General features: G+C 40.9%; 1 protein-coding gene across 1 annotated transcript; it reads right to left on the reverse strand.

Moving 5' to 3' along the window:
* Positions 1–6,223: 6,223 nt before the first annotated feature.
* Positions 6,224–7,591, reverse strand: LOC310912408 (D(1)-like dopamine receptor; the record flags this gene model as incomplete). Its single annotated transcript, XM_083866985.1, has 1 exon — positions 6,224–7,591. The coding sequence occupies one exon, from the start codon at positions 7,589–7,591 to the stop codon at positions 6,224–6,226; it is 1,368 nt and encodes a 455-aa protein (XP_083723111.1).
* Positions 7,592–15,712: the final 8,121 nt, after the last annotated feature.

Here is a 15,712-nt window from a genome sequence, read left to right on the forward strand (position 1 = left end):
GATTTCCTTCATCTTTGGTCAGTGTGTTTCCCAGGAATAACTCTCATGATTGGACTGCAGAGGGGCAGGAATGTTGTAGCAACACTTAAGGAGAAAATATATATTTTGAAGCATATGACTTGAGGCATTGTTTGAACTCAGCTTGTGCCTCCCCAAAATTACACATTTCAGCTTTATAAAGTAAGGCATACTGAACAACAGTTGAAGCTCAACAAAGCATTTACAATTCAAATTTTGTGCCTGCCTAGCTTGCCTGTCACTGAAAGTTAGGCTTAAATTCACAAAGAGGGTTATTCAGAAGCAAAATAAAATGCTGCTTCTATACAAAAGAAAATTAAAATGTAGTGCATATTCAGATCAGCAACCCTTGTGCATTATCTGGAACCAAAAGTGATGGTAGTAGTGAGTTCAGTGACCTCTGCTGCAAATAAAATCAGTTTGACTTGTTAGATATCAGCTCAGCACAGTAGGCATTATGTTTTATCTCTATTCCCCTGTCCCTGGACTCACCCCATCTGTGCTGAAGTGATGCCTCTAAGGATCATCATAGTAACTTTTTAATATACTTCAAGGAAATGGCTTCTACTACAAACTACTTTGTACTTCATCAGTAGCATAACTTGTCTGCAATATAGTGAAAATCTAACTCCTTTTTGAAAGAAGCCTGCAGTGAACTGCCGAGTCCTCAAAGCCCTATTGTTCCCAGTAACAGCTGCTCTTCATGTTACCTGTGATGGTAAGAGGTGTTTGGGGTTTTTAAACCCTTGAAGAGCTTAAAAACTGTAGGCTGGTAGCACACCAAGGAAGTATCAGTCTGGTGAAACTGTAATTCATAGCTTGGATGCACTGGTACTACAGGATAAACATTCTTGGAGTGGAAATTAGGGTTATTAATCCCACTATCTGTTAATTTATTGTCACAATGTGGTTTGGCAGTACTAACATTCTGCTATAATCCAAAAAAATAAGAGGCAATGTCTAATTATCAGTTTCATCTCCTGAAACTCAGCTCTTTTATGTCTTTCTCTCCTTCCATTAGCAAATGTGCACCAAGAACATTTGTCATGATGTTATCTCTGATGATCATGTTATTGACTTAGGCATTAGTGAATATTCTATACTCTGTGTTATTTTATGCATTCATTTATTTAAAATCTCAAACTGGCTCAGCTTTGTCACCAACAGCAAAAAACTGTAACTAGCTTGTTTGCACACTGGATCTTGTTATTCCCTTATCTCTTGCCATCCTGCATCACTGGCTTTTTTCCCCATTAGCTCATCAGTCCAGCCAGTTTTTCCTCTCACCCTGGAGAAGGTATCTTCACTTCATTCAGTAAATTGCTCTAGACACATTTGGCTCTTTGGCCTAGATTTCCCCTGACTATAATAAAAGCTCAGACAACTTGCTCACATGTTTCATGCAGAAGTCATCACAAGATGTGAGCCCATGAAATAGTGTATATAGACTCCATTCAGCCACTTCAGATTTAAACATGAAAAGAGTAAAATGAAGTGATGTGTTCTCACTGAGGGTGGGAGCAAAAATGAATTTAATTAGCTAAAAATCTATTAAAATGTTGAACTGCAGAAAGCTCTATGAAAATTTTCTTTAAAGAAAAAAAGGAAACCTAGCAACAGTTTCTGCAAATTTTACAAGTGTCTTCTCACTACCTAAAGTAAACTAAAACTCTCTCAAGATGAAATTCTCTTCTTGTTGATGAAGATAAACCTACATTTTCCTTAGCATCATCATTCATTTTGTACTATGCACATGTGAAAAATCTTGGGTACAGGTCCAAACTTCTTTTATTGCTGTCAGTATTTCCACTGATTGGCAGTAGTGGTAGCGACCTAACTTTAAAAAAATTCATCCATTAAGCCCTGGGTTTTCTAAAATGTCTTCAGTGATTAGACACAAGTAGGGATTAGGAAGCAATAACAGGACCAGATCAGGACTAGAGTAAGTTTTTTCAAACCATATATGCTGGAGAAAAAAAAAAAAAAAATCAGTCCTTTAACATCTTTGTACCTTTCTTTGGTGTAAATGCAAACTAGTTCTTAAGAGAACTAGAAATCTGAGGAACAGCCCATGCCCGGGGGGTGCATCCTACTGTGTGCCTCTTTACAGTGGGAAGGGCAAGAGGTTTCAGGAAAGTGAGTCAAACCATTTCAGTGAGATAAAGTTATGTGGTGGGAATCTGTAACCATGGTGACCAAACCACTCAGGTAAATCAGAGTCCAGGGGGGCTGGACTGATAGTGGTTCATATCCAGAAAGACACTTCAACCTCCCAAGGTAAGGGAAAAAAACAGAATTTATGAAGAATAAAGAATAAAGACTTTTTCACAAAAGAATTTTTACTGATATTCAAGTGATTGAAATATGCTTAACATGGTGTGCGTAGGTGCCTCATCTGAAATCCAACACAAGAGGCATGATTTTGGCAAAAGCAAAGCAGCAACAGATGCTTCCAACAACCGAGTTGTGTAACAGGTTTCTCTTTCTGCAGCCTGGGTCAGCTGCTTCTCACAGAAAGCTTAACTGAAATGCTAAGACATCTGATACAAATCAGAGGGTTAAGAAAAAAAATGGAGGTGTGATACATACAATTGAGGCACAATCTTGTTTTCCTTCCACTGATATTTCCACTGGATTCTTCATTTGCCAAAGTTGCACATAACCACCACAACCTCAGCTACTTGAGCTTTTGTATGACCACAAGAATTTTGTATCTATCTCAATTATATAATAAAGAAACAAGACCTGCAGCTGGTTGTAGACTGATAGAAGGAAAGAGAGTGAGAATGAACAGAAGAGCATTTGGTATGCATTATAAACTGCACCACCTGTACTTCACTGCATTGAACTGTGTTTTCAGTTTGAATCACGATTTCTGTGATTCAGACATTTAGGCACTGGCTAATAAGCGTGTTTTGATAAGGTATCTTTGAGGTTGCACTGTTTTGACACCAGGGCTATTTAGAAGCTATTTTTAGGTCACTGTGATGTTAATGGTATTGTGGTATGATTAGGCATGGAAATGAACTGCTTTTAGTCAGTGAAATACCTCACATATACTGTGGTGAATCCATAAGGAGATATGTGCTTTTGGTGGTCTGAGTTATAAAAAGTGCATTTGAGGAATAGCCCTAGATTTCCCTTAAAAATTTTCTTTAATGTTTTGATTTATTTTGCCTTGCCAGGCCAAGAATGTTGTGACCCAGAAATTGATAACAAAGCCCTGCCAAGTGTTTGCTTTGAAAGATACTTGTTTTGAGTGGCTGCAATAGTGTCAATAGGGAATAATTTTGCCTCTTAATTTCTGCTGAAGTAAACCTTGGCTTATTGTAGTAATTTTAATATCTCTTATCACACTTGAGCCTAATTATATTAATTGAATTTTGTGTAATCTAACACAGCAGCTTGCCCTGTCATGAGAAAAATGTCAGTCAGAATTCACAGCTAATCATTGCAAAAAATTATTAGGAAAAATAAGTCTTGCTCATTTACTAGTCACAGAGGTGGGTGATCTGCAGAATACTTCCCAATCTAGGAAAATAAAACTACATAGAGTATCAGTATTTATATGTTATTAAATCAGCAGATGTAGCCTGAATAGCTATGTGGTGTAGTTTCATATGAAATACCTTCAGTAATATGCTACTGAAAATGAGAAGAAAGAGATTATAATATGCACTTTCTGAAATTTATTTCAGTCTTGATCATTGCACTCACTGCAGCAGACCTTACAACTGTAAACTACTGTAATGTGTATCAGCTGCATATCAGTAATAATCATTAGCAATTAGTTACAAACAATTACTTCCAACATCACTTATAAAAACCAATTCAAGTTGTCACTTAAAAAAAAGCTACAGTAAACACCAGGAAGTTTTTGCAGGAAAATGTACATTTCTTTTCAGGTACAATATGACCTTTTAATGAAGCATATTTAAACTATAGCCACAAGCACTGGCACAAATAGCTTTTTCCATTCTTAACACAAATATAGTTTCATAGATTGAAGCTACCATGCATTTTTGATAGTTCTTAAGAGAAAACATCATTCAGATATATCTGTTGCTTAATTTCTGCTACCCACTCTGCCCTTCACCATTTTGATAATTTCTCTAAATAGTAAGTCCAGCCTAATTCCTTGGGGAGACAGCCTCCATAGCAGGACAAACCTTGTGAGAAGGTAAATCATTCTCTTCCATTATTTAACATCTTTTTTCACTAATAATGACACTGTACACATACTAAAAAAAAAAAATATCTTCTGTGCATAATAATTTCATGTGTGGCCTCGACTGCCAGAAGAGTGCCTGCCCATCACCTAGAAGATGTGTGTGGGCAGGGACAGTTCACTCTCTGGGGGATGGAGCCAGCTGAAGTTCGTGCAACACAAACAGAAGGGTAGCAGGCAGTGGGGGAGTCACACTTCAGGGTAGTATTTGTCAAGTTTATCAGTATCTCCTCAGGATGGGTTTTAGTGTGGAGAGGGTGAGATGAGATATCTCTTAAAGCTTGAAGATAAAATTTTTGAGGGTTTTTTTTTTTAAGGAGTTAGATTCTGATGTGTTTCTGGTTTGTGTAATAAGAAAGAAATGTATCAAGGAAAATATTCTCACAAATTGAATATTTAACATGTACAGTTCATATATGATCACTTAGAAACTAATCAATGGGAAACAAAACAAAAACAAAAAAAAACCACTTACCTTGTATCTTTTTTAAGGCAACACCAAGTTTATTTCAGGGTTATGCTCCAGAGGAGGCACTGGGCATGCTGAATGATAGTTGTCAAAAGCTCAGAAACATGGATAATCATTAAAAGAAAGGAAGTGTACCAATGGCATTTCAAAGTTACTATCTGTATGTTTTTTGCCTTCAAAAAAATATCTAAGGATAGTTGCATGCAAAACAACCCACAGGCAAACGTCTTAAGCCCAATGCTTCTTAAGGAGATATGTTGTCATAGTGAAGCAGGACTAGAGATATCTCAAGAGATCATTACATTGTGCCCCTGCCCCAAGACAGGATCAACATTGTCACTGTCATATCTGACAGAAGCTTACAGTCATTTTACTGAGAGAGATGTCATCATTTACCTAGGGAATCTACTCCAGTGCTTAATTATCCTTATTCTTAGAAAGTTTTTCCAGCTTCTTGCCTTGGTCTTCCTTACAGCCCATTATTACCTCTTGTCCTGCCAGTACAGCCCATGAAGAACAGATTGCAGTCACACCCAAGTATTCCCCAAGGACACATTTCTGAAAAGAGCAGGATAGCAAGAGCATCTTTTCCCATAAGAATTAATGATGGGGAAAATGCATACAGGGACTTTAGAACTACACATGGTTTAAAATCACAGGGAGCAGGATCACTGGGAGGAGAGTCTCTTTGCTGCTGTCCTTTCAGCATAGATCACTGTTCTGAAAAATATCATCTGTACCATCTATGAGACAATGCCCAAGAAAACTCTTGCAGGGTAAGCATTTCTCTTGTCTCTTTCTGGACAGTTCCATCTTCATCATCTTCCCAAGATAAATTGAATTCAATCCGTCATAGGTAAAGGACAGAAAAAATGGGGCAAGGATGGTGGATAGTGGAGCACAGTACTAAATGGTCAGCACCAGGACCTTTTAAGTAGTGGACAGAGAAACAGAGGACAGTGAGATGCCACTATATTGCCTTAATGTCTGCTGAACCCTTCTACACACGTCAAAATGATCATAAAGTTTTCCCAGTATTCTCTCTCCTGCAAACCATCCATCACCTATTTGCTCTGCCTTTTGTTGCTCTTCATATTTACAAGTAGTGAAATGGGTTGACAGAGATGACCTGGTCACTCTGGTTTGTGGATTGTATTATATTTCTACTTTCTGGAAGGATTGGCTTCCTTAAATATGAGTTGTTTTTACTTTGATCTAATCATCTCACTATTCTTAATACATACCTCAAATTTGACTGCAGAATGGGAGTGAATAAATGCATGGAAGATGTCTAATGATTGTGAGAGTAAGGGGTGAAGGTGGCCATGGGAAGAGGTTAATGTGGCTGCTGTGTGCCTTTGGAATGGACTCCATATGCCCATCACCCCTCTGTGTTAAGAGCAGTGTTTTCCCATCCCTCTGGCATGGGACTTCTGTTGCTGGGGAATTTACAGGGAGATGGGGAGTATTCTCCCTGTGTGGTGGCTGTGTGAGAAGTGTTTAATCACTCATCCCTCTGAAACAAGGCAATGGAGTCCCTGATGCTGACCAAGTCCTATACAAGGGGCAACAGTTTCCAGGGATGGCTTTGCTTTGCAATCCAATGGGAAAATAGCTGGCACTTCACAACCATTGGGGCTGCTGCCAGTCTGTGTCTGAGAAGTCACAACCCTCTTCTCCACAGATATCTCCTCACTGCTGTCCTCTCCCTGGAGGCTTGTGGCACGGGGCACAGGCTGCACCCAGGCAGTGATGGCAGCAGGAGGTGCTGACGATGGGACAGCTCCTTCCCTCTGGCAGGTGGTGTCACGGTGATAGGAAACCAGCTCGTTGCTGAAGTTGACCCCCTCCACAGGGGATTTGGGTGTGCCACAGCAGCAGCACTGGCAGCCCAAGAGATTGCTGAAAGCCCTCCTGAAGTCTGCATTGAAAGCATAGATCACCGGATTCACTGAAGAGTTGGCCCAGCCAAACCACACGAAGACGTTGAAGGTGGTTTGGCCAACACAGAGTGACTGTCCTTCAGGATCTTCCTCAGGGCTGGGCTGGCAGAAAGGCAGCAGACAGTTCAGCAGGAAGAAGGGCAGCCAGCAGCAAACAAAGACTCCCATAATGATAGAGAGGGTCTGCAGCACCCTGGTCTCCTTGTGCAAGGAACTCCGCAGGGAGGAGGAGGGCTCCTTGCCAGGAGCTGGCCACTGCCCCCCTGCTCTCTCAAGGGTGGAGATGCGCCGGATCTGGGCCTGGGCAATTCTGTAGATCCTGGTGTAGGTGATGATCATTATGGCCACGGGGATGTAGAAGCTGATAAGGGAGGAGGTGATGGCGTAAGTGCGGTTCAATCTGACATCGCAGCGGGGTGTCCCAGGTAGCCAGGAGCCTGGATCTCCACTGTCCTTGGCTTTGTGCCATTGCAGCTGCACTGGGATGAAGGAGATGAGGATGGAGAGAGCCCAGGCCGTGGCTATCATGGCGCAGGCAAGGCGCTGGGTCATCCTGCGCGCGTAGCGGAAGGGGCTGGCGATGGCCCAGTACCGGTCCAGGCTGATGATGCACAGGTGCAGGATGGAGGCCGTGGAGCACATGATGTCAAAGGCCACCCAGGTGTCACAAAAGCGGCTGCCAAAGAGCCAGGAGCCTCCTGCAACTTCAGTGACCGCCTTCCAGGGCATCACCAAGAGGGCCACGCAGAGGTCCGAGATGGCCAGCGACAGCACGAACCAGTTGGTGACCTTGTTGCGCAGGTGGCGGAAGCGCAGGATGGCGAGGCACACCAGCGCATTGCCCAGCAGCGTGCCCAGCACCAGGGCGCCCAGCAGGCACCCGGTCAGCGCCCGCAGCACCCATGGGCCGCCCCCCGGCGCCGCGCTCCCCATCGGGGGCGCTGTCCCGGCGCAAGGACCGGCCCCGCCGCCCCGGGCACCCCCGGCCAGCGCCGCCCCCGGCTGTGGCAGCGCCCGCCCGCGGGGGCATCTCTGCCCCGGGCTACTCACTCACCCGCCGGCCGCCGGCGCCTCTCCTCTCCCCTCCCGGCTCTCCGCCGCTCCCGGGGGCCGCAGGGAGGGGCCGTCCCGGGGCTGCGGGCGGTGGCGGAGAACCCCCGGCGGCGGAGCGGGGCCGGGGCAGCCGCGCGTTCCGCCCGCAGCGCCGGGACGGGGCGGCCGCAGCTCCGGGGGATGCCGGGGCCGGTGTCTCTGCCCGCGGACCGAGCCGGGACCGCCCGGGAAGGGATCGAGCGCTCTCCCCAACCCCGCGGGGCGAGCTCTCCCCGCAGCATCGCCCTGGGAACAGCCCTTCCCGCTCCTCAACCTGTACTTGTCCAAGTGCCGGGGCGAGGCAGCACCTGGCGCTCTCAGTGTCTCCTTTTGGAGATCTCGATCGCAGCTCGGTGGGCGAGCGGGATGTCACCTGCCTGCCAGAACCTGTTTTCATGCTATTGTGCCTTTTTTTTTTTTTTTTTTTTTTTTTTTTTTTTTTTTTTTTTTTTTTTTTTTTTTTTTTTTTTAATGTAATGACACCAAAAGCACACAAGCCCCAGATCTCTATTTTGGATCTGCTGCATTTTGGCAATAAGTTGTTCACAGCACCCAAACCTGGCCTCTTTATTTTTCAGCCAAAGGTGTTTTCTGATGTATTTCAACAGTCTTTTATTTGTTATTATAATGATATGCAGGTTGTCCATATAAATGTATATAATTACAGCACATGTTTACAGCCTACATTCAGTAAAGTACCCTAATGCAAATAGGGTATTCATTTGCATTTGGGTACTTTACTTCATTTACTTCATTTTCAAAGAATTTATGTGGTAATCCTGTCGTGAGAAAAAAGAGATTAGGACATGAATAGAAAATATCAATTAATGTCATTAATTATCATGGGAAACAGGTAATTATTTTTACATTAGGTATTTTTTTATTTCTTTGCTTCTTAATTAAAACTACTCCAGTCACTAGTTCCAATACAAATAATTTTCAAGCAGTAAGTATCTGATTTCCATTGTACTCTTACGATTTCTGCTAATTAGTAGAGAGAGTAGAGAGAGAACAGCATAGCTGGCAGCTTACCCTGTTAAAAAAAATCAGGATATTTAAGCTAAACTAGTTGAATTGTACCATTTCATAACAGATTGTTAACATTTGGTCCTGTTTTTTAAGATCCAATTTTCTTTGTGCCTTGGACATCACAGTCTTCATTAAGCAGCCCACTGTGTTATTTCTGCTCTGATATTGAAAACTGGAATACATTTCTTGTTAATGTGTTTATCTGTAAGACTTACTCATAAATCAAACAACTGCTGGGGAATCTTCTCTAATTAAATATATACTTTGTTAAAGCAGTGGAAGCTGTAAAAATAACATAGGCTGGCATATAAAAACCACTCCACTTTTGTCTTATTTGGAACCATCTGTAATTCCACATACATGGATTTTGCCAACATCTGCAAACCATAGTAGGTCTCTGATGTTCATTCCAAAAGTAAGGACTAAATCTTAGTGTGTAAGAATTATCTACACACTTGCTAATTTGACTTGATAAATTTATTTTTATTTAGCAATCAATAAAATGACCCCAAAGGACAGAATATATTTGTGAAGGATTCTAAGTGGGACAGTAGCTGGACCTAAGGCAATACAGCACTGAAAAAGAAAAAGCAATGCTTTTGCATATTCAGCAGATAGTAGTGCTGCAGGGCTCTGTAGCACAAGGTAGCCAGCGTTCTCTATATTAAAATAACTCTGTGTATCTCCTGTTCCCAGGATCACATTATGCTCTGTGAATATCTCTGGCTCCTTTTTAGCATGCATTATAAAGGAGAGAGCTGCTGTTCTGTGTGCATATCTGTGAGTGCCCTACCTCAAAATTTTGTGGCTGTTGGTTGAAGTAAAATCTGACTGACCAATCTCAAAATATGAATTTAAGTAGGCGTCTAGGTTGAAGTCAGAACCCCTGCTAATATCCTCACTGACAGGAAGGTTGTAGTGTGGACTCAACCCTTACTCAACACAATAGAATCTGCACAGAGAGAGACACTGTGAGTGCTCTTACCATAAAGAAAACATCAACAGACACCTTCATCTTCTTAGATACCAGAGGAGCCAAGTGGAAGATGTAAACGGTTAAGAAACTATACAGTGAGTCAGTGGCAAAGACAGAAATAGAAGCATTGCCCTGCTTTTATTCCTATATTGGGCTGGAAGGAGTGAAGTGTAAGCTTATGGGAGAGGGAGGAAAGAAAAACACAGGGGAAAACACACAACTGTGTGAAAATTGTGTGTGAAGTGAGTAAGCTTTGGTTTTAACTATTTCTTGAATTTATCTTACTTGGGATAGAACAAGAAAGTTCTGGGCAAAATAATGGAAAAAATAGTGATGGAATGGATAAATCAGCCTCTCATGACTTCAGAAAATTTGCAAGCTTGTTCCATCTGTGAAAAATATAAACTTATCCAGAGAATATATGTAAGATATATTGCAACATGTATATAATGGCTTGATATTGTATGTTCTTAAATGAAATCACTGCATTTAAAATCTCTCTCCCTCCAAGAAGGGATTTATATGAAAAACCAAAATAAGTGTCTTTCCCCTTCCCCTTTCTTCCTCCTTGTCTTACTTCTCCCTTGTTAAATTATGTCATCCTGGACTAAGCGCTCACATGTTTTATAGCACATATGATTAAAAGGAGACCTGATTCAGAAACTAAAATTGAGCCTTTAACAGTTTACAATGACTGCATTTGGAGAATTGTTTTGTATATAGATATGTGTCTGTACACTTATAACCTTGGCTTTATATATGATATTCATGCTTTCAATGCTATGTGAGCTCTGTGAACTTGATCATATACTGAGACTGCTCACCTATTTGTACAGCAGATCCAGCAGTTACTGTTGAAAATAGTTTATTACAGAGATATGGATAATTGTATGGGTGAACTGGAAGTTGATGAGTAATTCATTGTTTCAGAAATTGTCTAGAGAAGTTAGGAGAAGAATAACTAAATAGATAGCTAAGTATTAAAAGCCTGTTTAGTCTGCTCAGACTTAAGAGAAATAATTTGAATTTGTGTCATCCAATACAGAGTCCACTCTATAGCTCTTCACATATTTTGAAGTTAATATGTCTCAGTGATTTCATAATGAGTTTTTTAGCAAATCAGCTCTTGAGTTTGGAATACCTTTCAAGTTAAGTAAGGATGAATAAAAAATATGTAATATCCAACCAAATTACTTTTCTGGAAAAGAGCCTGGCTTCTCTTCCAAATAGAAAGGCCAGAGATACCAAATTCTCTTTTTGGGAAGCCCCGCCAAGCATTATTGCAAAAGAGCTTATGAATTCCAGTCTGTAGGGGTGCTGTGATGCTTTCTATGGCCCTATTTGCAATTGGGATTCCTGTGTAAGGGCACTAGAAGAACAAAAACTATAGGTAGATAGATGACTTTTATACAACACTTACTGGTGTCACAGCAAATTTGTGTTTGCATAAAAAACAGTTAAACAAAAGGCCTTGTCTGTAAAATGTGCTTCTTTTCCTGTGGTAGAACATGCCAAATATCAGTTGCACTGGCTATGGCCTGATTGCATAGGTACTTTCCTTGAGACACCCCTGTTTAGACTGGGGACAAGTCTCTTTCAGCTCTTCCTTGATGCTTCACCTATGGAAACAATTGCACAGGGAAGTGGAGGCAGGATGTATCATTGGTTCTTAAGACTGAGTCAGGATAAAATAAGTTATGCCCTTGGAACTGAAAAATGAGAAGTGTTTCACTGTCACACTATTCAGCCACAGCCATCATCCAGTAGTCCCATTTACAGCAGTGTTGGGTTGGGACACTTCACTGATGAGCATAACATGAAAAACTTTATAGAATAATTCAGCAACACAAGCTCTCAGTGCTCTCTGGAAAATAGCTCAGGATATGTGTAGGATGCAACATTGCATAATTAGAAGGTGATATTTCTGTGTAGTAAATATACGCCTCTTCTTTTTTTTTTTTTTTTCTCATTTCCCTTATTCCTGTCCATCCATGGTGCCAAATGATTTATGATGGTTTGTACAAATAGACAAACATTTGTCAGCAAATATAATTTAAAAATGTCCTTAATAAATAATACACTTTAAAAGTGTCTCCCCTTTTGAACTGCCTGTGATTTAGTCCTACTGCCACTGGCTGCAGCATTTCCTGAGGGATTGTCTGCCAGTTCAGCACAGCTTAAACACACAACAGTAGATTGAACCTTACCCTTTCCAACTTTCCAACCACTCCCTCTTATTCTGTTTGCCCAAGATAAGGGAGACTCATTCTTTTAAGGATAAACTCCTTTTTAATATTATTTAGGACCTGGGTCAACATTCACAAGCAGTGCTTTGTAAACTGAGGTAGGTGGCTCTTGCTTACTCCTGTATCTATATCTTCCAGCTTCGTGTGCTGTGAAAGCAACAGAAATGCTTGGACAGTAATGTCAAAAAAGCTTGGCAAAAAAGCTTGGGGAAAAAAAAAAAAAAAAAAAAAAAAAAAAAAAAAAAAGGTTATTTTTCATCTATGAGTAAAATCAATTCACACCAATATTGTCACTGGAAACTGTGAAGAAGTGAGAAGACTCTCTGTTTCCCTGAGTTGAAAAAGATGTTTTGTTGTTTTTTTTTTTTTTGAAGCAGTTAATTTTTGAAAGGTACTACCCCAATTTGTAAAAATCCATGGCCCATTAGTAGTCATAAGAAAGGTGACATGACATGGGGAATTCCCACAAATGCAGATTCTCTGGGCAGGTGGCTTTTGTGTGAAAGTTACCAACCACAGGAGTGACTTCTCTCTCTCAAAGACTGAATGAAAGACTGTTTTACATGTGGTACCGACCTAGAGTTCTGAGTTTTACCTCTTCACATCGTTTGTAGAAAATGGACGGTTTGTAGTGAGAGGGTTGGTTTTAGAAATTAATTTGTGCTGGGGTTTTTTTGTCTTTTCTTATTTTTCTCCCCTTAGTGCATGTTAATAAAATCTATCTGGTTTTGCCTGTGAGTTGACCCTGCTTTTGCCTCTTTCTCCCAAAATCCTATCTCAGTTAGCAAACAAATTGGGCAAATGTAAAACCTCCACAAAACTGGTGCAGAAACCTGGGATAAGCAAACCTAAACCACGACACTTTCTCATAGCCCCCAATGTGTATTACAACATTAATTTAAAATTTTATTGTAGAATATGAGTCTACAAAAAAAAAAAAATCACAAGAATAACTTTTTTATTTCTGCTTTTGCTTTATCAGGCATAGAAGTGATTTTATTAGTATTAATGACACACTAAGCAAACAGCACAAGACCGAGACAGGAATTTGTTGTAATCACATTAGGACTAACAAATCTTTATCAACAACATATTAACTTCAGAAAAGTAAACACTCTCATTGCACGTGACCATATATATTGGTAGGAAAAGTGCAAAGTAAAATCTCTGCAGTTGAATGAGCTCTCACAAAAACTATGTACTGCAGTAGGCTAAGAACCATGCTGCTATCCTGCCTGAAAACCAGAAAGTTTTTAAAACCTTCAAAACCACTTGGGACTGAATATATGTGATTCAGAATTAGTGGATGAAAAAAATTCATAGTAAGAATAATTGTTCTTGGTCCTCTAAACCCCTATGCAAACCCTAAAGAGGCAGGTGGAGAACAACTGGCCAAAATGTTCTCAGGGAAAGGAGAAAAAGGCTCAGATCTCATTACAGTGATCCTCCTTTCACTTTATCCCAAAAATATGCCTCCCCTAACAATACAGAGTTACCTCCTGAGCAGGTGACAATTTCAGAGTCAGAGGTCCTGTGTTGCCTGTTGACACTTACTTGTTACTTTTCTTCTGCTTCATCTCTGTCTGTTCTCTGCCCATTTTGCTGCTTCTCCAAGGGTGAATTTGTACAAAAAGAAAGAGAAGACTTGAAGACTGTGAACACATCATGAGGTTTCTGGCCGACATGGACAGAGACTGTGGATCAGGTGAGTGTCTAATTGGTTAACTAGATAGAGGAAAGCAAAAGACTTTTGGATCGTAACAGAAGTGGATTTTAAATTTCATTTATTTCTTCTACACTAGTAAGAACCTGTGTGATTACAAATCTGTTTTGGATGTGATAATAAATACTTCTGTTTGTTTCTATTTTAACCTGGTTTCAGATAAGAGTAATTTATAGGTAACTCTCTGTCCATATGGCTTTAATGACATTTAAATCAGGAGCATTTGGATACTCTGGAGCCTTTGGCTTTTCCGTATTTTGATGATGATAGCCAGAAGGAAACAGAATATATATAAGTATGCCATCTAATTTGCCGTGTCTGCAGTGGGAAGCATGGAGGTTACATGGAAGGAGAGTCCTCCAGTGACTGTCAATAACCTGGAAAGGCTCCTGGTGCCTAACAATGAAAAGTACAGCTTAGCCCAAGGCAGTGCTCAGGGTGGTTTTGGCACTGTTTGAACCACCACAAGCATAAACATACACAAGCCAAGTAGTACAGACTGAACTGCCTTAATACAGGTATACCGTGTGTTTGATCCACAAGCAGTGTAATTTAATTCTAGGACTGCAGCAGGACTGGGAGTGTGCCAAGGAGAAGCTTTCAGTGTGCAGGAGTCTGCCAAACAACTTAATTAATTGTTAGTTACACTCTGCAATGAGATCTTGTCCAGAGGGCTTTGTATTAAAAGTGCAAACTGCTGTTAGTGGGGTGCAAGATGTTCTTTCCAAAGCAGCATTTCCAAAGCAGTAAAAGTCTAGGGAGTGAACTGCCAGAGATCACAACTATATTGTAAATAGAACATCTGAGGTTTTGGGAGCCCTAGGGTACAGCTCTTCCTATACATTGATTTGAGGAAGCCATTCCATATTTTAATTACAGAAATAATGGAACAGCTCTGAGAAACCATCAGCTACATGTTGGTTATGGATGTACTCGTTAAGTGGGTATTTCAGTTAGCAGCATTGATTGGCACAAGAGTTAGATTAATGAGGCCTTTTTATGTTGTCCTTTTGATAATGAGAAGTTAGTGATGGGCATTGGCTTATTAGTTGAACAGTTTGGGTTTTTCTTACAGACTAGTGCTGTTTCTCAGTCTTTGGGAACAAATTATAAATTACAGTTGCCTCATTCATAATCTGCTGTTTAGTCCCACTTCTTCCCTGTGGATTGCTCACAACATTCTGCAGGTTACCTGCTCATCCTTGTTCATTCAAATCAGACTGAGCTGAACTGGCTGAACATTTGTCTGATGATGGGAAGTGCTGAATGAATTCCTTGCTTTGTTTTGCTTGTGTGCACACCTTTTGCTTTACCTGTTAAAGTGTCTTTATCTCAGCCTATGGATTTCCTCATAGTTATACACCCTCATCCCACGGGGAGATTGAGTGAGTGGTTGTGTGGCCCTTCATTGCTGTCTGAGATTAAACCACAGCACTCCTGGAGGTGGAAATCAATGCAAATCCTATGAACCAAATGGTCTTATTTTGTGCAGTAAAATGTGCTGTCCTTTGGAACCCCTGGCATATTTACCAACTATCCCTGCTGCACTGACTGAAATCAGTTCACCACAAGCCAGCCCTGTGTTACATCCTCAGTGCCAGTCTTCATTTTGTTTAGCTTGTTTAACATCTGGTACTGCTTTTCTGCTGCTGCATTAATGAAATCACTGAAGTCTGTTCAAGGGTGACACTGTCATAGAGCATCCCAGGTAAACAACAAACGCTTTGTTGAGAATGAACACAGACACTCTCTGGATCTGAGTGTTCCCTTAAACCTGAAATCCTCACTGGTAAAGGCAAGGGAGCCTCTGTAGCACCCAGGATGTGTGTTCACTCAGCAGGCAGAGTGATCAGTCTCCACATGTCTGAGATGACCTAAATCACAGTGGAGAACAAAAAGCCTACCATCTTAGTTACAGTAAAAACCTTAATTAGAAAGCTTTAGCTAACAAAAAAGCTTAATTAGTTCATCTTTTTTAACCATTTCTT

This window comes from Zosterops lateralis, assembly GCF_965231275.1.
Source record: "Zosterops lateralis genome assembly, chromosome: 8".
NCBI lineage: Eukaryota > Metazoa > Chordata > Aves > Passeriformes > Zosteropidae > Zosterops > Zosterops lateralis.